General features: G+C 41.2%; 3 protein-coding genes across 6 annotated transcripts in view; 2 read left to right on the forward strand and 1 right to left on the reverse strand.

The window, feature by feature from the left end:
* Window positions 1-750: 750 nt before the first annotated feature.
* On the forward strand, window positions 751-9624 carry LOC102782844 (protein SET-like). The gene is made up of 8 exons (XM_006797374.3): window positions 751-981; window positions 2725-2782; window positions 2874-3016; window positions 3192-3295; window positions 3376-3489; window positions 3655-3825; window positions 4464-4598; window positions 7840-9624. The coding sequence occupies exons 1-8, from the start codon at window positions 912-914 to the stop codon at window positions 7858-7860; spliced, it is 816 nt and encodes a 271-aa protein (XP_006797437.1). The 5' UTR covers window positions 751-911; the 3' UTR covers window positions 7861-9624.
* Window positions 9625-11995: 2371 nt separating this feature from the next.
* dync2i2 (dynein 2 intermediate chain 2) lies at window positions 11996-19452 on the forward strand. The gene is made up of 9 exons (XM_087844026.1): window positions 11996-12198; window positions 13823-14083; window positions 14298-14407; window positions 14553-14710; window positions 15248-15357; window positions 15591-15758; window positions 16601-16833; window positions 16937-17094; window positions 17219-19452. The coding sequence occupies exons 1-9, from the start codon at window positions 12121-12123 to the stop codon at window positions 17455-17457; spliced, it is 1515 nt and encodes a 504-aa protein (XP_087700152.1). The 5' UTR covers window positions 11996-12120; the 3' UTR covers window positions 17458-19452.
* The window catches only part of sptan1 (spectrin alpha, non-erythrocytic 1), a 35574-nt gene continuing 33249 nt past the window's right edge, over window positions 17552-19876 (reverse strand). For all 4 annotated transcript variants that reach the window (XM_087844025.1, XM_087844024.1, XM_087844023.1 and 1 more), the window contains 5 exons: window positions 19087-19283; window positions 18919-18972; window positions 18694-18840; window positions 18044-18191; window positions 17552-17969 (listed from right to left, as the gene is read on the reverse strand). In XM_087844025.1, coding sequence (XP_087700151.1) covers window positions 17844-17969; window positions 18044-18191; window positions 18694-18840; window positions 18919-18972; window positions 19087-19283 — 672 coding nt within the window. In that variant the 3' untranslated portion in view covers window positions 17552-17843. The remainder of the gene's footprint in view (window positions 17970-18043; window positions 18192-18693; window positions 18841-18918; window positions 18973-19086; window positions 19284-19876) is intronic.

A 19876-nucleotide genomic window follows, 5' to 3' on the forward strand; every position in this document is an offset into this window, starting at 1 on the left:
GAGTGCGAATGGTTGTCTGTCCCTGTGTGTTGGCCCTGCGACAGACTGGCGACCTATCCAGGGTGTACCCCGCCTCTCGCCCTATGACAGCTGGGATAGGCTCCAGCGCCCCCCGCGACCCTGAAAAGGATAAGCGGAAGCGAATGGATGGATGGATGGAAAAATAAACTATCATGTATAATCAGCCTGTGTGTGTGTGTGTGTGTGTGTGTGTGTGTGTGTGTGTGAATGGCTGGGCCTGGGTCTGAGGACTTGCTGAGCCTTGGCCCCTGTGGTATATGGTCATGGAGGGAGGGGTTTCCCCTCTCTACTGCTCCCCGCTGGATGCTGCTGCCCTCCCTGGAGTGAGGGTACTTGTTGGTTCCAGGGCGCATTCTGGTGTGGCTGTTGACCCTTCCCTTTTTTGTTCCTGTCTGTCATACTATACTACACATAATGTAATAACAAAAATATAAATTAATAAATAAACAGATAAAAGAAACACATGGACAAAAGGAGCCTAGAGAGAATCTGTAGAATTGATCTCGGTGTGTGGTTTGTTGTTGTTGTTTATTTTTGTAATAAATAAATAAATATATATATATATATTATCAAGTAGCCGTGAAAATTCGTACTAAAAGAAAAGGTGGTTTGCTGGGTAGTGGAGGCTTAACTTCTTTGTACAAGCTGTCGCTTTAAGTTGTAGTGTCGGACTCCAACCAGTCGGAGGCAGTAGAGCACCACAGATATGTTTAGCTACGGTAAGTCGCAGAGAGAAACGAGCGTGCAAAGCTGCGCTCAGTCCTCCTCCTTATCGTGTACTGCGAGACACGCACTCTGTCCAAGGTGGAAGTAACTTTTGTCCTGTGGAGAAGAGTTTTGAACCGCCTTGGATATACGTCTGGTCGAAAGAGTCACAACAAACGATAACCATGTCGGCCTCATCGGCAAAAGTCAGTAGGAAGGAGAATTCAAATCACGACGGAGCGGACGAGACCTCTGGTAACGTTAAGGAATGGCGCTTATCCTGTACAACGCCATTTTCATTTGTTTATCGTGATTTTGTTATTCTCAGTGTGGTGCGTGGTTTGGTCCGCGTGATTGCGGATGAAAAGCTAAATTAATATTTTCCTGCAGATACACGTCAGGGTAGAATGTTGCTGTGGAGCGCTTTTCAGTAACGTAGCATGCTAGGCAGCGTGAGCGGGTGCTAGCTGTTAGCCTAAATTAGCTGCCAGCGTTAGTTGAGGAGCGTGTTGGAGGCCAGTGTCTACTTTGCGTTTAGCGGGATGTGTGGTTATTGTTCTCGGTTTGAGAAGTTTGCCCTTGGAGAAGTAGTGATGGAACTGCACGTCCCTGTACATTTCCGTACACGCGTTTGTTGCTGTAGCTTCTTAAATGGCCTCATTGTTAGCAAGTGCAGAAGTCTTTCCCAGAGAGGCCGAGCAGCGATAACGGAAAGGTTAGCTGCTGCGGGGTAACGTTCACGGGAGCCCGTCTATTGAGATCGTGTCTGTGTATATGGTAAACCGGCGCTTCTGTACTTGGTCATTTAAACAGGATTGGAAATGGGGAATTTAGGCAGTATGTGTGTGGAGCACGCGGAGGGATGCTTGGTGGACCGGGTGGTGTGTTGTTATCAGAGGGGAGCAGACAGCGGAGACGTCGCTAAGCCTCGCATTCAAACCAGGCCGCCTTTAGCAGTAACAGGAAGCGCCTAAACTGCAGGAGGCACAGGGTCTGTCTGCCATGGACCATCATCAGTCTGTTCAACATCCAGTCAACATAGCACTTTTAAATACGCTGATCATGTTCAGACTGTATAAAGCCTGGTTTCTTGACAGTATTTCATTTTTTCGAAATAATTATATACAATGAGTTTTATTTATATAATGACATGAGGTGCTAAGCTGGTTCATGTCTCTATGAATTGAAGTTCTGAACCGATCAAAGTTGCAGTTTGGCCGAAGTTGAAACTTCACAAGTCTGTTTATTTTGTTTCTGTGTATCATCCGGTTTGTACGAGGGAAGCAAAAACAAACAACAAAAAAACATCTACTTGTCTAACTATATTTGTCTAAAAGTAAATGGCATTTTATCAGCATATAGTTGATTTGACACGGCAGACTACCAGGCTCTATTTGTAAATATTAGGAATGCAGACATGCTCCCGGTTACCTTCCGTTCAGTTGGTACTTACCCGTGGTACGTGCTGTTTCCTGAAGTGCTCTAAAAAATATTTTTTTTATAATGACGGTCTCTTTGCTTCTACGAAAAAGTGTGTTGGCTGTCAGCCAAGTTATTATTTAAAAAGAAAAAAGTCGATAGTTGTACGTCCTGGGTTGATGAAGATGAATAAAAGCATATCAATATAATTTTCTGTCATGACATATATTGAGATATTCTTATTTTTTCATGGCAGTTTTTCCTGAATATTACCTAAATTAGTTCATTCCTTAGGCCAAAAGGATTCGAGACTAACCTTGTACATTTTTGCTATTTCTAAGTTTATGAAACCAAAATGAAATCAGATGCTGCGGTGTGCACAGTCCAGTGAAAATATTAATATATAATTCACATTTATGGTGTAACATGTCTATTGTGTGCATTGTTATTTTTGTCTGCATGTCATGTTAATTTCATAAATACTCTTTAACGAATAGGCTGAATGGTGTTATTTTGTGAACTTTTTTTTTTAAACTCCAAAATCCTTAATTAAAAAAAAACATTTCTTTGTTCTTTCAGAAAAAGAGCAGCAGGAAGCAATTGAGCACATTGATGAAGTACAGAATGAAATTGACAGGTGAGTTTGAATCTTCTGTATTAGTACTGGGGGGAAAAATTCACAGAAAACTGTTTTATTGATCACATTTTTGTCTTTCTCTCTCCATCAGACTGAATGAACAGGCTAGTGAAGAAATTTTAAAAGTAGAGCAGAAGTACAATAAATTACGCCAGCCATTCTTTCAGAAGCGATCAGAAATCATAGCCAAAATCCCCAACTTCTGGGTCACAACGTTCGTCAACCATCCACAAGGTAATTAAATGAAAATGATTGTTGCTGCTGTGTTTATGGTGACTCTTAACTGTCAAGAGTGTAAGAGAAGCCACCATCAGGGACTAAAAGTTAATCAGTTATGGTAAATTATTATTAAGTGTTTTTAAATGTTCACATAATGAAATGGGATCTAACAGCATAACCTGATCTCTAGTTTCAGCTCTTCTGGGAGAGGAGGACGAGGAAGCACTTCATTACTTGTCAAGGGTGGAGGTCACAGAGTTTGAGGACATAAAGTCTGGATATAGAATAGATTTTGTGAGTTGTCAGGTTCATGTAATATTCATAGATTGTAACTGGCATGCCATATTCTGATTGGAATGTTTTCTTTCCTGAAGTATTTTGACGAGAATCCGTACTTCGAGAACAAAGCCCTCTCCAAAGAGTTTAATGTAAACGAGAGCGGCGACCCGGTTTCCAAATCATCTGAAATCAAATGGAAAGCTGGAAAGGTTGGTTTGCTTTTTTCTCTCCTTTTTTTCCATTAGACTTGTATGTGCTTTGGATTTTTTTTCTTTATAAATTCAGTTCTGTTTACATGTACTACTGTACAATATGGTTACAAAGTTGCCCTTTGATTATGTTCGTCAAAAAAACGTCATCTTTTGGCTCATCAGGACCTGACAAAACGTACGGGTCAGACGCCAAACAAAGCTGGGAAGAAAAGGCAGCATGAGGAGCCAGAGAGCTTCTTCACCTGGTTTACTGACCACTCGGATGCAGGGGCTGATGAACTGGGAGAAGTGATCAAGGATGACATTTGGCCAAACCCACTGCAGTACTACCTGGTAAGATTGACCATATCGGTTTTTACCGCCATTTTAATGAGAGTCATGCACAGAAGCTCAGACATACTGACACCAGAGGGAGATGTTATAACAGTTTAAAAACACGACTTTGTGGAAAGAACTTGACAACACTCGACAAAGTCTTGGCTTCCAGTCTGAGTGGTGTAGTAGGACAGTTTATGAGTTTTGGACCATCAATGAACAGCCTCCACTCATCTGCATCGTACTCGTAGTTTCGCCTTCAGCACAATGAACATAGTCATTATCGATTTCAAAGAGTGGAATAAGCTCCTTTTCACAATGCCGATGAAATTCAGATTTAGTTCCAGGAGACTGGAGGGTTTTTTTGTTTTGTTTTTTTCTCACTGAGTCTAGACCCAAGCAACACAGCTGCTTTCGCTGGCAGATCCAGATCTCATATTGACCCGTTTAACTCTGGCTGAGTGAGTGAGCCAGTAAAAACAGGAGGTGCTTTTTTGTCTGGGTGTGGTTGTTGGTGGCAAGTTAAGGGAACTGATAGATGCTTTAGTTTTGGAATTGTATCCAGAAATATTTAGTAAACATAAGTAGCAACCAAAGCGAATCTTTGGCTAAATCCGAAGTAACAATCTGTTCAACCTTTCTCTTATGTTCCCAAGGTCCCAGACATGGAGGATGAGGAAGGTGATGGCGATGATGATGATGAAGAAGAAGAGGGACTGGAAGATATTGATGAAGGGGAGGAAGAAGAGGGTGAAGATGAAGATGAGGACGGTGATGGGGAAGATGGAGAGGTGAGGAAAGGGGTTCAGTGGGTCCTTAGGACTGTTTTTATGAAGTTGCTTTTATATAGCTTCATTAACTATTCTGGGTATTGAATATTTTTGACATTTAAGTTTTATGCTTTGCCAAACTACAAAATACAATCCCCATGAAACCAGCAACACTAATGCAGACTGTTTAGCCCAGTTCAGAGCACATACAGTTGTGACGTTTCTAAGCATTTTAATAATTTCACCTCATCACTTAATTATATCGGTTATCCAAAAACATTACTGTAAAGAGGCCTGTTACAAAAGTGAATCAAATCTGCCTAAAATGAAGATTTAAGTTGGCTGTGCTGAGAAAGATGGTGTTAGAACTAGAGATGGGACGATACCACTTTTTTATGTCCGATACCGATGTCATAAATTTGGATATCTGCCGATACCAATATGAATCCGATATAGTGTGTTTTTTAATCAATAAAACTGTTTTTCAATATCTTGCTACTTTTTGTATACATTCATACTCAAGTTAAAAAAAAACCCAAAACACTAAAGCTATTCTGTTATACCTGTATGCAAAAAATACAGTGCACCCAAAATATTTCATAGTTCAGCAATACTGATCAATCTAATGAACTTAAACCTGCTCCATCCTCCCTATTCTGGTATTTTAAAGAGTAAGCAACCTAACTAATAGGGTTCTAAAACTCCCAGCAAAAAAAAAAAAAAAAAAATAGGGAACCACCCACCCTCCACCTCATGATGCTTAATTGACGTAATCAACTTTAATTTGATGCAGTGTGAAAGAAATGCACAGAAATCAATTAGTATTCAAGAATAATAGATTCAACATCTTTCTTCAACAGAACTGCAGACTGCACAGATGGTATCTTCCCAAAGGAAAAAGTACTATAGCTTACTAGGGTATATTAGACTTAATAGTTACTATAGGGCAGCACGGTGGCACGGTGGTTAGCACTGTTGCCGCACAGCAAGAAGGTCCTGAGTTCAATTCCACCATCAGGTCTTTCTGTGTGGAGTTTGCATGTTCTTCCCGTGTTTGCGTGGGTTCCCTCCGGGTACTCCGGCTTCCTCCCACCGTCCAAAGACATGCAGCTTGTGGGGATAGGTTAATTGGATAATCCAAATTGCCACTAGGTGTGAATGTGCGAATGAATGAGAGTGCGAATGGTTGTCTGTCCCTGTGTGTTAGCCCTGCGACAGACTGGCGACCTGTCCAGGGTGTACCCTGCCTCTCGCCCTATGACGGCTGGGATAGGCTCCGGCGCCCCCCGCGACCCTGAAAAGGATAAGCGGAAGCGAATGGATGGATGGATGGATAGTTACTATATTCAGTAATGGACTTGGATTTTACATCAGATTAAAACTTTGGGTCTAAGATTCGGATAATTATTTATTAAAAGCTAGGCATTTTAAATGAGAATAAGAAAGAAAAGTATGTCTTTGTGCCCCCTTTTCCCTGTTCATGCCCTATCGCGCCCCCCCCCTTGCTAGATACGACCCTACACAGATACCAGCCGTCAGCTACATAGAAAAGGATCCTGGTGTAGAAAGTAAATAAATTCTAACAACAGCTTATCAAGGTCAAAATCATCATCTTATCAAACGTGCTGCTGTTTTTCAGCCGCTAAACAAAGAAGAAAGACAGAGTCGCGACACAAAAGCTGATCATTGATCAGTTTCATGATTGAAGTAGCAGCGGGGGAGAGAGAGAGAGAGAGGCAGTCGCTCCATATATCGGTTGTTAAGCTTAACGCTAGAATGCTTTACAAACATTCAGAGATGAACTTACACACTTGCTTTACTTCTCTCTGGGATAACTTCCTCGGAGATGAAATGCTGGTTTGGTAGCGAGGCTACAAATCCACACAGCCGCTCTATCACGGGACGCATACTGCTGCGATGTGCTACGGTTATGAGCCGAGTTACGCCATGTCGCAAGTTTTGTGAGATGCTTTTTTGATATTTAATGGATCGGATTACATTTTTTATTTCTCTCCGATCCAGTAATTTACGTCAGTATCGGACCGATGCCGATACGTAATATCGGATCGGTCCATCTCTAGTTAGAACCACACAGATCCAACTAAAATTTTAAAAAAAAAGAAAGTTTTTCCTATTAATAAATACACAAACAAACCCCAATCTGATGACACACTGATTCTCAGAGGTCATTTAAAACAGATAAAACTGAGCATGTTGTTATTATTTGTTGTAATTTTAGCCTGACTTTGGAACAACTCTGCTCAATAAATTGTGTTAGCATGTTAGTAATTCTAAAGGCAGCGCTGGGCCATTCATCAGATTGTAATTTCAGCTTTTTTGTATTGCTGAAAATTGATGTAGTGGTGTCATTTAATCTGTCAGTTTCATGGTATTATCAGTATTTCTGAATAAATGGCCTTTGGTGGCTCATTCATCTGTAAAGTGTATCTAAAATTACAAAAATAAAACTAAACAAAACCAGCACAGTCAGTAATTTTATAGTTAACAAAGTTGCATCGTTACAGCGCTATTGTAGTATTGCTGTGGTATCATTGCTTTCTCAGAGCTTTAGTGTTTTAGCATGATATTACTGTTAAAATACTAACTTAATGCTATAATTGCGGTGTCATGGCTGTAGTATTGTAGTTCTTACATCCCAATAGGCTGAGTGATATAACTGCACATTTACAGTGTTGGTAATGCAGTATTACAGAGTTACATTAGTATTATATTATTACATTGGTAGAAATTTAGTATTACAGTGATATTGTACTGTTATGGTGGTATTATTGCAGTATGAACATGGCAACAATTGACACATGCATTATTAATAGTAGTAGTTAGTATAACATGAGTTGTCACATCGTAGTGTAGTTATTGTAGACCAGTAAGTCTTATGATATAGAGACATTGTGTATTTCAGGCTATTTTAAACAGTGATATTATTGTGGCTTTACCTGGTACTGTTCTAGTGTTGCTACTATATTATTGTATTGTTGTGATTGTATTATTCCAGTATTCTGGCGGCATTACTGTAGTATTGTATTTGTTGTCGTAGTATAGGATCGGGTGGTTTATGTGACATTCCTTATCTTCTGTGTTTGTGAAGTTAATTAAATGATCAGACCTGTAGCAAGTTGATGTAAAAGCTGCTGCTGTAGTTGGAAGCTGCTTGTAATTAGCACATGTGAGTGCTAATAAAACTGCTGTGGTGACATCTTTGAATGATTGTGTTGTAATACTTTTGTTCTTCTTCTTCCAGGATGATGGCGAAGATGATTAAAGGTTTCAGTCAACACCTTTTCTCCATCCTCGCTCCGTGGTCTCTCTTCAACTCATGGGAGCAAATTTCTTTTTTTGGTTGTTTTCTGGGGTGGGTGGGTTGGGGGGGTGGGGTCTGTGTGTTGTCACCCTGTCCGTCCTCTTCCTCTGCAGCCACAGCCTGCAGATAATGTCTGAGGACCAGCTCCATATACAGCGGGTCTGCAGAGGGGTGGAGGTGCAGGTGTCAGTGGCTCTCTGGATTTTTCACCTGTCATTATTTCTCTACATCTCCCAAAGACATGCAAAAGAATTAAAAAAAAATTTGTAGCATTCTGCACGTCATTCTATGTAGATTTAAACTCCATACAATAACAATTTGTATGTACAATAAAAATGACAGTTTCTGTTGAAGTTGTGAGTTCAATAAAAATAAGCCATGGTGCAGTGATAACTTAATCATAGCATCCTTAGCGCATACGTGTGCGCGCATATTATATATATATATATATAATATGCGCGCACACAGGTACATATAACATACACACATATATCAATACACACGTATGTATATATATATATATATGTGTGTGTGTGTGTGTGTATACATATGTGTATGTGTTTATTATTATATATTCAGTGGTGGGGGTAATGAGGCTTATTAGAAGCTGCATTTTCCTTTGTGACTTATTGTATTAATGAACTGATTAAAAGCACCAGCTTGTTCCTTTGAACTGTTGTAAATGTTTTGGGATATCCATGTATCTTGGTAGGCCAGTTAATTGTATACAGTTTAATGGGGGAGGGTATGGTTGGGCAGGGGGACTTTGACACCAACTCTGGACTTCTGTTAAATAAAGTTTCATTGTCTTGTTTTCCAGGCACCCACAAGAAAGAGTTGTAATGCACATTTTCTCATTCTCTCATATATATATATATATATATATATATATATATATATATATATATATATATATATATATTAATTACACTAAAACTCAGAGTTCTAGGTTAGTGTAACACGTTCAGATGGGAGACTGCGCTGTTCTCTTGAGTCCACAGCTTTTCTCCTGTACTGCTAGAGACCTGTTCCCATTAAATTAAGTGTACTAGTTACTTTGTTATAATAAATAAATGTATACATGATGTTTGGAGTAGTTTGATCACATTTAGCCAGTTCAGCTAACATAACCAATCTCACAACATCCCATTTTCTCATGTGCTCACAGGATTAGTGCTATTAGGCCTGTCCAACGACTTTACACCCTACCACCACTATCTGAGTGATCTTCCTTTCCATGAATGGTAATGCTAGAATTGATTTCATGTTCATCTTGAACATTTGTAGCAGGTTAGGTCTACAGCATATGTTACTATGTTTGTGTACCCCTGTAAAAAGTGAACTGCCTTTGACTTGATCCTGTTACATAGCACAGGCCTCTGGTCAAACAGCTGACAAAATCTGTTTGGTGTGTGATTCTTTAATGGTGTAAGCACTGTTTAAGGATAAATCATACTGGGGAAAAATATCTGTATTTGGCAAAAGTGAATTGACTTCAGAAATATTTGTCCAGAAAAGTTAGAATGTCACTTTTATAATTACAACTGGGAGCAGGTTCTGGCTGACTCTAGTGATTAGCTACTTTAAGAAAAGCCTCTTTCAATTTCTTACATGAGAATTATTTGAAGCTACTAGCTCTTCAGTGTGACCTTTACCCTCACTGTTTATGACTTTGCTGCTAGTGGATGTTAAAATAAATTATTTGGGCTGCCTCAGGTTTGAAAACAGTTTTGCACGTGTTTATTTCAATTACAGTTTGGTCACTTTAACAAACTACAATTTGTCTGCAATCAAAGAAGTGTATTTAGTGAACCCAGCAGAGTCGTAGCATGGCAAAGTCAGGTTTACTTCTTAGTTGTTTGGATCACTAATAGTGGGTGGCAGTAAGCAGTCATCTCAGCGTAAGGTGAAGGAATTTCTAACTAGAGTTTATATGCCCTCCCTGTTCTAGTGTGTTTCCTCCCACAGTCCAAAGACATGTTAATTTAACTGGGGTTTCTTACTTGGCTATAGATATGAAGTAGATTAAAGTGCTGTGGGAGTGTTAGGCCTAAAGGAACATGAATGGTCAGTAAGACTAGTAAAGTTATTTCTAAAGGCAAGTACATAGTGTTGCTATTTATATAGAGGCGTGATAAAGAACCAGTAAATGTGGACCTATTGTAATCATTCCCAACTCTGGATTTATTCCTGAACTATTCTTGAAAGCTATTAGAGTAGCTTTGCATGTTTCACAGTTCAGAATAATCCTCATTTACCATATGCTGTGTGCTCCTTCAGTTCATCCTCTTAGCTTAATAAATAACTTCTATTCTGATGGGAGCTATCTCTTCCAGAATGATAAAACCTCTCAGCCACAGGACAAAAGAGATTACTTTATGGTTTGACTAATGGAAATGATGTAAATCATAAATTATGATTCTATGTTGTCATCCTTTGGTCTGTTTTAATAAACAGAAGTTTATTAACTTTTGCATTAGGCTGAATGAGAGGTAGACTTTTGCACAGCACTGTACAATTAAAATATATCTGCACAATTCTGCATGTAGATTTTGTGGAGTGTTTATTATAATGGGTACAGCTCTGATTAATGTGGACCCCATACATTACAGCATAATGGGCAGGATTATGTGAGGTTTTAATATGAAAAATATTCTAACATATATATAGATATGTTATAAATGAACTGTGGTGTATCCCATCTTTGGAAAGATGAGTTCAGTTTCTCTAGCCACAATCAAGAAATCACTTAAATAGGACCTGCCTGACAAAGTGGGGTAGACCAAAAGATCCTCAAAAGTCAGACATCATGTGGTGATCCAAGGAAATGTAGGAACAAATGAGAAACAAAGTAACTGAAATTTCTCAGTCTGGAAAAGGTTTAAAGCCATTTCTAAAGCTGTGGGACTCCAGCAAACCACAGTGAGAGCCATTATCCACAAATGGCAATGACAGCTCATCCAAGAGGTCACAAAAGACCCCAGAACAACATTCAAAGAACTGCAGGCCTCGCTTGTCTCAGTTAAGGTCAGTGTTCATGACTCCACCGTAAGACAGAAATGGGCAAAAATGGCCTGCATGCAGAGTTCCAAGACAAAATAACCACTGCTGAGCAAAAGGAACATAAAGGGTCTTCTGAGTTTTGCCAGAAAACATCTTGGTGATCCTCAAGACTTTTGGGAAAATACTACAAAAGGGCTGCAAGCATAAAAACACAATCTTCACTTACCACTGGCTATATTTGCATCAAGAGATACAACTACAGATGACCGCTTAACAGCCACTGCTCTGAAAATGGTTCAAGCACATACAAGGAGATCATCTTGACAGGATACATGGCCAAATTCATACCTGGAAAGGTTTTGTCTTGCATAGACCCATCACAGAGGTTTGCAAATCATAAAACTCAATAAGTAAATCCCCAAAGGTTGATTCTGTTTATCTGGACGTAGCGTTTTCAGCGGGACAAACGTTTCGTCACTCATCCAAGCTTTTAAAGCTCAAACACACTGCGCCCAAAATTCGTCCACCCTAAGGATCGGGTCCCCCGACACAAACAGAGTAATGTAGTTAATGTAGTACCATCTTACTGTGAGTGCAGCCATCCCCCAACTCTCTGTGAATGATACTCATGGCTATTGATTATTGGTTCCTGATTAATTTGCATATTAATGACCAAGGAACTGAACTCACAGCCCATTGTTCATTCAGTGGTGCTAGTTTCAGTCACCGTGCAAATGTACTGCTTCTAATAAGGAGCGGGAAACCTGGAGTCAGCTCAGACTGAAGAAATCACTTAGATAAGTGACGAAACGTTTCTCCCACTGCAAACTGTCCGAATGAACGAAGTCGACCTTTTGTTCGGTGACAGGCTGATAAACTCCTAGTTTTTATTAAAGGGTTGTGTCTTAGTTTTTTTAACAACATACAGGAGGGTAATCTTTTAGACTATACACCATTGTTTGTATGTATTTTAAAAGAAATGTAATTATCAACCGCCGCAATTAGTGAACACTGGTTTAACGCTGAAGATGTCCGCTGGTTCACGCCTACAAACACGGAAGTGAATGTGGGATTTATTTCTTGCCTCGCGTGATAATCTCGGTAACCACGGTAACGCCAGCTTTATGTAAAATGGCTCCAAAGGCGTCAAACGGCCCTCGGAGTTCTTACTGTTTAGCTGATCAATGTTAAAATATTTGATAATGCCTTTTTATTAGCATGTTCGCAGACGAAGCCCTGGACACGGTGAGTGTCCAGTCACTGTGGAGGAAGTCTCACGAGGCGGCGCAGGAGTCGGTAAGTTTGGGCAGCACCGAGTCTGCCCCCCACAGAACTCTGTTAGCCTGGACAGCGACGTGCTTGCTGTCTACAGTTGCAGAATATTGGTTGGATCCGAAGCTAACTTTAGCTGATACAACACATGCGTGTTCAGGTGTTCCTGGGTGGACACATTTGCATTCAGAGGAGAATGCATTGCAAGATGACATCATGAAATATGCAGCATCAAGCAAACAGGGACATTTCATGCAGACTGCACCGACTTAACGTTTATAGAAAACAGTTCTTCTTGTTCTTGTAACCTGCCATAGATAATGTTGTATTATCTGTTAAACATGACCACGATTTCAAATGATGAGGTCGGATCACTTATAGACGCGTTGAGACACAGTGTTTGCTCTCTGTATATCAGTGGCAGCAGATATCACTGTTTCAGTCAGATCCGGTGTTGTGCCAAAAAGTGATTGCCTGCCAAAAACTGATTTCCAATGTTTCCGTGTATTTTTTATGTGTAATATCTTTATGTATGTTGGTAAATAGACTTCGGTGAACAGCGTTTACAAAGGGGTTATATATAGAATTAAAAAATTATCTGTTTTTTCAAGTATCTTTACAGCTCTGTGTTATTGTACTTACATTATAACCAATCCGGTCCTTTATCCTCGTTTAAAATATTTTTACAAAACTATTGTAATATTTGCTGCCATTTCTGCTGTCCTCTTGGCCAGCTTACTCTGACAAAATACATTTTTAATGTTAATGAGATTTTTTTAACTGCATAAATAAAGGTTATATAAAAGTCACTGCCAAAAACTGATTGCAGCTTCTACCTTGTTACACTAATGTTGTTTGTGGCTCAATATGACTTTATGTCATCCATGAGGGATGCATTTAACATATGTTTCACATATTATAGCCCAACAAGTTACTTATAGCAGTTTAAATACGAGCAATCAGTTTTTGGCAAATACCGGAAATCACTTTTTGGCAGACAATCACTTTTTGGCACAACACCGGCACACAGCTGTGGCCTTGAGTAATAATAAAGCCCCACCTACCTGGGGTTCAGACCTTCTGTTTGCAAGGGACAGCTAATCAAAACATGATTCTTTTTAAAATTATTTTAATGTCTTTAAGCTCATCCTGTAATTAAACAGGAAAGACTTAAATTTGTGGCTTTTTTAAATAACAGGTATGCCCTGGGCAGCAATAGCTGATATGTGTCTGCTAGGCTCTTTTAACTGTATCTGTGCTGTTCATACCTTTTGGAAAACCCAATTCTCCATACACCCATCCATCCATCCGCTTATCTAGTTCTGGAGCGGACACACCATGGACTTAGCACACAAACATCTGGTTGACAGTGGCCAAAATGCTAACATTGAGCCTTCAAAATACATTTGAAACTAATGAGTGATTCCACTGTGGCTTCGTCTCTCTTTTATGCATACTGTGGATGAAGCGATGGGCTAAACCAGGGCTTCTTATAAGATACATAAGGATTATGTTGAACTGTGAATCACATAAGGCATCTCAGTGGAAATGAAATAAACCAGAATAGGTTCACTGTAGCAAGCCTCCCTAACAGTGGATCTTTCTTGCCTCCTTAGTAAAAAGACCATTATTTTTGCTGGGGTTTCAGAAAGGATGTCAGACTCAGATGTTTTGCAGTGCTGAGTCAGAGGTCCAGGTCATTTCCACTACCATCAGCTCTACTCAGACAGAGCTACAGGAGCAGGCCACAGAGCAGCTCATCCAGCAAAACCAAGATGAACCAGAGCCGCCTGGCTTGAAGGACTTCCTACAGCAGGTTGAAGACATGGTCATCAGAGAGTTAGTGAAAAATGTCAGGAGCCATGCCTTTGACGGGTTTCAGGCAAGCTGGGAAGACCACAGTCAGCGGGTAAGCAGAACACTTGTTTGTATGTCAGAGAGGGTTTGTCATCTGCTGCAGAAGGAATCTAGAATGATCTTTATCATGAAGTGAAAGTGAAACATTGCACTAAAAAGTTACTTTCAGCTGTCCCGTTATTCACAAGGCATCAGCACAGCAGATCGCTGTTTCGATTTGCCTAAAACCTGTTCACATCTCTGTATGACGGTGTTCCATCTTTCAGGTCTTACTCATCCATTCCCTTCAACATCCCGGCGCTAAAGAGAAAGGCCTGCATGTCACTAGTGTTTCCTGGAGTTGTACTGGCTCAGTCATTGCCTGTGCCTATGGTCGGTATGTGTGTCTGATGTTAATGTATATGATACTAACAGTCCACTTATTATTTCCTGATGTTTTTCTCCAGGTCATAAAAAGTGTAAACTGCTGGAAAAGCTCTGCTGTTATCATTGTGGCTCAGATCTGTGTTTATGGTGGGCAGGATTGACAATGGAGACTGGAGCAATGAGAAGTCATGTGTTTGCACCTGGAACCTGGACCGTCGAGGCCTGCATCACAGTCAGGCGGACCTGGTCATAGATGTTCCTACTGCAGTCACAGCTTTGTGCTGTCATCCCAACCAGCCTTCCCTCATCGCAGGTACAGTGATGCCACCTTCACAGAAACAAATATGCCCTAATAACTCTTTTCCAAAGTATTAAACATAGTATTAAGTGATGGCTTTTTAAGTAATAGTTTAACTACTGCCAGCTTGAAATGTGAGGTGAACTTGATCTTCTTTAATATTCAGAAATTCAGGACCCGAAGGGGACATTGTGACCATATTTGAGACTAATCTTTGGTTCGGAGTATTGGTAATATCTGAGCATTGTCTGCTGTCATTGGTGCTCCTTTGTCTGATACTAGGATCAGCTGTATTGGCCAAAAAGAAATCTTGCTGTTTTAAATCCTTCAAAGTTAATAAAGCTATCATAAAGCCTCATCCTTATCTTGGTCTATCTGACCATCTTCATCAGCTGCTACTTATCTCTTGACTGTTGCTCCTAATCTGGCTGAGAAATCACTGACAGCATGATCAGTGCTGCCTTTCCCAGACTTCACAAAGCTTCTTTTAAGTAGCTGTGTTTGATGACTTTAATACTGAATTATTTATTGTGTGTGATGCTGTCCCTGCAGGGGGTCTGTACAGTGGAGAAGTGGTGATTTGGGACACCAGTCGGACTCAAGACTCTGTAGTGGCTCAAACTAGGTTGTCTGCAGACAGCCACAGAGACCCTGTTTACCAGGTAAGAGGAAACAATGCTTTTGGCATTTCTGCTAAACTCTCTTCATCCTGCTGCATGTTGCTTGATCTTACACACTTGAACTTGATCACAGCACTCCAGGATAACCTGAAATAGCATTATTCCAGAGTAAAGTAAATTGTAAATGGACAGGCAGTCTCCCATCCAAATATTAACCAGGCATGACCCTGCTTGGTGGTCTTGCATAAGTGTGAAGGGAGGATTTATGTGTGCAGGTTTCCTGGGTGCCTCTGCAGAAGAAGGGAGAGTTCGGGGTGCTCAGTGCCTGCTCGGGAGGAAGAGTGCTGCTGTGGACGGTTGGTTTTGAGCAAGGCAGTTTTGTCCAGAAAGCCGCCTATGCTGTGCTACAACAGCAGGTTCCCCACAGCAGCAGCCGTTTCAAGGTGAGCTTCAGGCTGAACTCTTCATCTGCAGAAAAAGAGGAAGCTCCGGGGCAGACCCAGGACACACTGGAGAGACTCAGCTGGACAGGGAACGCCTCAGGGAATATGGTCTATCCCCTGAATGAGTGTGTTGATTCAGGGGATAAACCATCCTACTACTGAGTAAACATTTTAGATCTTCTTTGTTTTTTTCTCATGAGGTACCAAGATGTTTCACATGGTTTGGAAATGTTCAGGCAGTACAGAGTCAAAAAAAGAGCATGCATAGCAAAGACCCCACTGACTGACTTCCTGTTGTTTATATTAATAATATGGCTTCTATCTAAGAGCACAATAAAAATGAAAAGAATGAGTGAAAATGTGACCCTGAAAAGACAGCCACCTTAGTAAACTGAGTGGTTTTGGTAGAGTGCTTTATAGAATTGAATAGCCCTTTATTGTCATTGTACATGTACAATGAAATTGTGGGTGCTCTGCACCAACTGAAGAGGAATAAAATATAAATGGTAAGACAGCAGGAATAAATAACAAACAGGAGGAATATATAGAAAAAAAGAGAAAGTCACAGGTTGCAAAGTCTTTGGAAGTATTGCAATGGACTTGGTGTGAGTGGCCTGAGTGATGAGGGTTACTCAAACCATGGTTCAGACTCTAGTCCCTGGCTGACTTGTCACTGCCCACTTACTTAGATGGTCATAGTTTGAGTAATTAATGCAAAAGTCCAGTTCAGGTAAACAAGTGATAATGCACATGGATTCTTCCAGACACAGAACATAATTCTTCTTGCAGTCCTCTTCTCACCATGCTTCTGTGTAAAAGACTGATTTTTGTGTTGTCCTCAGGCCCGCAGCAACAGCACTGTAGGTATCACGTCAATGGCTCTGTCCCCATGGGATTCTGACACCTTCCTCGTGGGGTCTGAGGGAGGCCTGCTGCTCAGATGCTCCTTCTCTTCTCAAACACTAGCTGCAACAGCCTTTGAGGGCCAGAATGCAACACTAAGAGCCCCGGCAGTCTTCTCATTTAGGCCCCGCAGCGGCCCTGTCCATTCCATACACTGCTCCCCCTTCCACAGGTAAACTTGCAGAACACACACAATAAATTCATTAAAGAGGAGGGCTACAGGGGTTTACTTTTCACATTTGTCATGAGTGACATCTGTCTCATGGTCTTTACAGGAACCTGTTTGTGAGTGGATCAACTGATGGTCTGGTCCACCTTCACTCGCTGCTGCAGGCCAGCCCACTGCTCTCTCTCAGAGTTTCAGACTCTTACATTTTTCAGGTGCAGTGGTCACCAACCAGGCCGCTGGTTTTTGCTGCAGCCACTGGAAAAGGTAGTACACTGATTTCAAATGTACCTGCGTGTGTGGGGTTACAATGAAGAAATGAAGCCTGTTGGAGAAAGCCAACAGTACATGGGCGTGTAAAACAGATTCTTCATGTGTGTAACCTTCCTAGGTGAAGTGCAGATGTTCGACCTGAGCCACAGGTCACTGAGAGCAGCAGCTACAATTGAGCAGGGAGATGCGGACCAAGCTGCAACTTGTTTGGCCTTCAACTGTCAGAAACCTCACCTCTTGGCTGTTGGAAAAACTGATGGGACAGTCAACATTTGGCAGCTGAGTGCCGATTTGATGGAGCAGAGCCCCAGAGAGATCAGCCAGTTGGAGAAAATAGCCAATCAAGTGGCAGAGTGACATGGATTAGCAAGGACAGAGACTGCACCAGCCTGACACACTGACAACAACAGTTGTTCCAAGTCTGAAACAGAAATAAATCCAGAACAGCAGATTCCAGTTTTAACCAGTAGCGTTTATTAAAGCACACTGCAAATGTTAAGGTGGTGTTACATCATTGTTGCAAGGTTCTTAAATTTACTGAAAGCACAAGCTAAAATGGCTAAAAACAATCACATTCACTACCATGAGAAGCACAAAGAGTTAGGTCAGAGCGAGATAAATAGAGTACAGAGTTTTGGTATTGGTGAGTATTGCTAGTGCCACGATCATGCAGTTTCAGCTGTGTGTTCATATTGAAGTGTGTGTGGGAAACGCTTCCCGATTGGTCACTGGCGGGGAAAGGATCAGTTGACAAAGAGCGAGCGAGTGAATTCGACAAAGTCGAAAGCTGACGGCAGCTCGCGGCCCTTGCTGTCGAGGTAGGGCTTCATGTGTGACAGACAGTAGTCTGCCTGCTCTTTAGTCAGGTTCTGAAAGAAAGAAGGCAACAATGAGACCACCACTGATTACCTGATACTGACACACTGAGCAGAACATGTCTGACCTGGTAGAGCTCCTCTTTAGTGACGTAGGGTTTGTTTTCAGCGCTGAGGGCTCGGAAGGCGCTCTCGATCTCCTCACTAGACTTGACGTTCTCAGTTTCACGGCTGATCATGAACGCCATGTACTCCTGCAGCGACACGTTTCCATCCCTGCAGACAGTTCTCACAGTCAGGAAACATACTAGCTTTCCTCCTCATAGGAAAGAGCATATGCTACGTTTAAATGCTGCGCTAATGAAGAACTTGAAAAGATTTGAGATCAAATAATGATCCAATAATGATGCCAAAGGAGACAGCGCTGTAAAGCAGAGTTTTCTAATGTGTTTGCATCCTGTTCGTAAGAGTGGTAACATTACAGGTCTTGGAAATTGAAACCTCAGCAGGGACTGGAGGTCAGCTTGTGCTGGACACTATAATTGGTTAATGTGAAGGTCTGTAACTCCTGCCAAGTTAAACTGGTATCATAAAAATGAAGCAAACATGCACTGAAGGAAACCTGTTCAGCATGTCTGGCAGAGAAGAAAATTAAAACTGCAGTGCAACAATTGTAAGAAGGTGAATTTGCAGTGAATGTGTGCTGTCTTCTAAGACACTGGTAATTAATATGGATTGGATAAATGATCTCTAAACCCCACCCTGAAATGCAACAGACCTATTGGGATCCACCGTGTCGAGTATGGCCTCAAACTCAGGATCAGGTTCTCCCTCTTCCACCATGGGCAAATCATAGCCCAGTGAGCGGAGACATGACTTGAACTCTTGGTGGTTCAGACGGCCAGACTTCTCTTTGTCAAAGTGTCTACAAAGAAATGGGTAAAGATAAGGATTTTGACCTTGACACAGAAAGACCTAATGCAGTCAGGAGAGAGCGACTTACTTGAACATCATACTGAATTCCTTCAGAGCCTCTTCTGTCACTCCAGTGGTATTTCTGAAAGAGGAAGGATAAAAAGAAACATGCATTTCACACAGCAACTGTAAACGCAGTAGAGTGTTTGAGATTCACATCACTTCAGTGACATGCAGTTACTGTTGCACTGTATACCTGGCCTGTATCTGTTGTTCCAGGTTGTGCTGCATCCTCATTCCCAGTTGGTCCAATTGGTCCCACTGCTGGGCCAAGCCCACTGTGCTATGCTCTGTATACTTATTGTCCAAGATCAGTGCCTCTTCCATAGCTGCACCCAAGTCCTCAATCTTCTTCAGCTGGCTGCGCATGGCACGGATCTCCTGGTGCTTACGCTGTGCACACACACACACCCCTCAATAAAAGCTACAAACAACTGTGCGATGCTTAACAATGCATTTCCTTTCTGATTTCAGTCTGTGTTTATTATCAACCTAATTTTGAACAATAGGCATAATTAAGGGGAAACTAACATGCCCATCTTGCTTCAAGACTTGACAGTGAGTGTGCCTCATCATTACTGGAGTGACTAGGAAATCTATATCTAGTGACATCAATGAGTAACTCACAAGGGAAGTTGTGAGTTCATTAGCAGTTAAATAGCTGCTTATTACTTCTGCTTTTCTTTTTCTTTTTTTTAAATGGTGATTTATCAAATCACCAACAGTGTCAAGGGGCCTTATATTGTAAGGCAGGGGCCTCAAACTCCAGTCCTTGAGGGCTGGCGTCCTGCAACTTTTCCATGTGTCCCTGTTGCAACACACCTGAATAAAATCAGTAGGTCATTAGCAAGAGTACAGAACTTGACAGCATGCTGAAGTAGCAACCCCTAACACTACTCAAATAAATGTAAGTGTTTGGAAAAAATGAACTTCTAAAAGTACTTTTATTGCACTATGTTCATTCACTCATGAGCTGCTGTAACATG

The sequence above is a fragment of the Neolamprologus brichardi genome, chromosome 7 (assembly GCF_056152115.1).
Source record: "Neolamprologus brichardi isolate AB-2024 chromosome 7, ASM5615211v1, whole genome shotgun sequence".
NCBI classification, from domain to species: Eukaryota; Metazoa; Chordata; class Actinopteri; order Cichliformes; family Cichlidae; genus Neolamprologus; species Neolamprologus brichardi.

Bases quoted from the DNA above. Each gene is read 5' to 3' on its own strand.
- dync2i2 (XM_087844026.1), top strand. From the start codon at position 12,121: ATGTTCGCAGACGAAGCCCTGGACACGGTGAGTGTCCAGTCACTGTGG. The intron at 14,084-14,297 runs GTAAGCAGAACA...TCCATCTTTCAG, and splicing joins GGGAAGACCACAGTCAGCGG to GTCTTACTCATCCATTCCCT. The intron at 16,834-16,936 runs GTAAACTTGCAG...TGGTCTTTACAG, and splicing joins CACTGCTCCCCCTTCCACAG to GAACCTGTTTGTGAGTGGAT.
- LOC102782844 (XM_006797374.3), top strand. From the start codon at position 912: ATGTCGGCCTCATCGGCAAAAGTCAGTAGGAAGGAGAATTCAAATCAC. The intron at 2,783-2,873 runs GTGAGTTTGAAT...TCTCTCCATCAG, and splicing joins GTACAGAATGAAATTGACAG to ACTGAATGAACAGGCTAGTG. The intron at 4,599-7,839 runs GTGAGGAAAGGG...TTCTTCTTCCAG, and splicing joins GTGATGGGGAAGATGGAGAG to GATGATGGCGAAGATGATTA.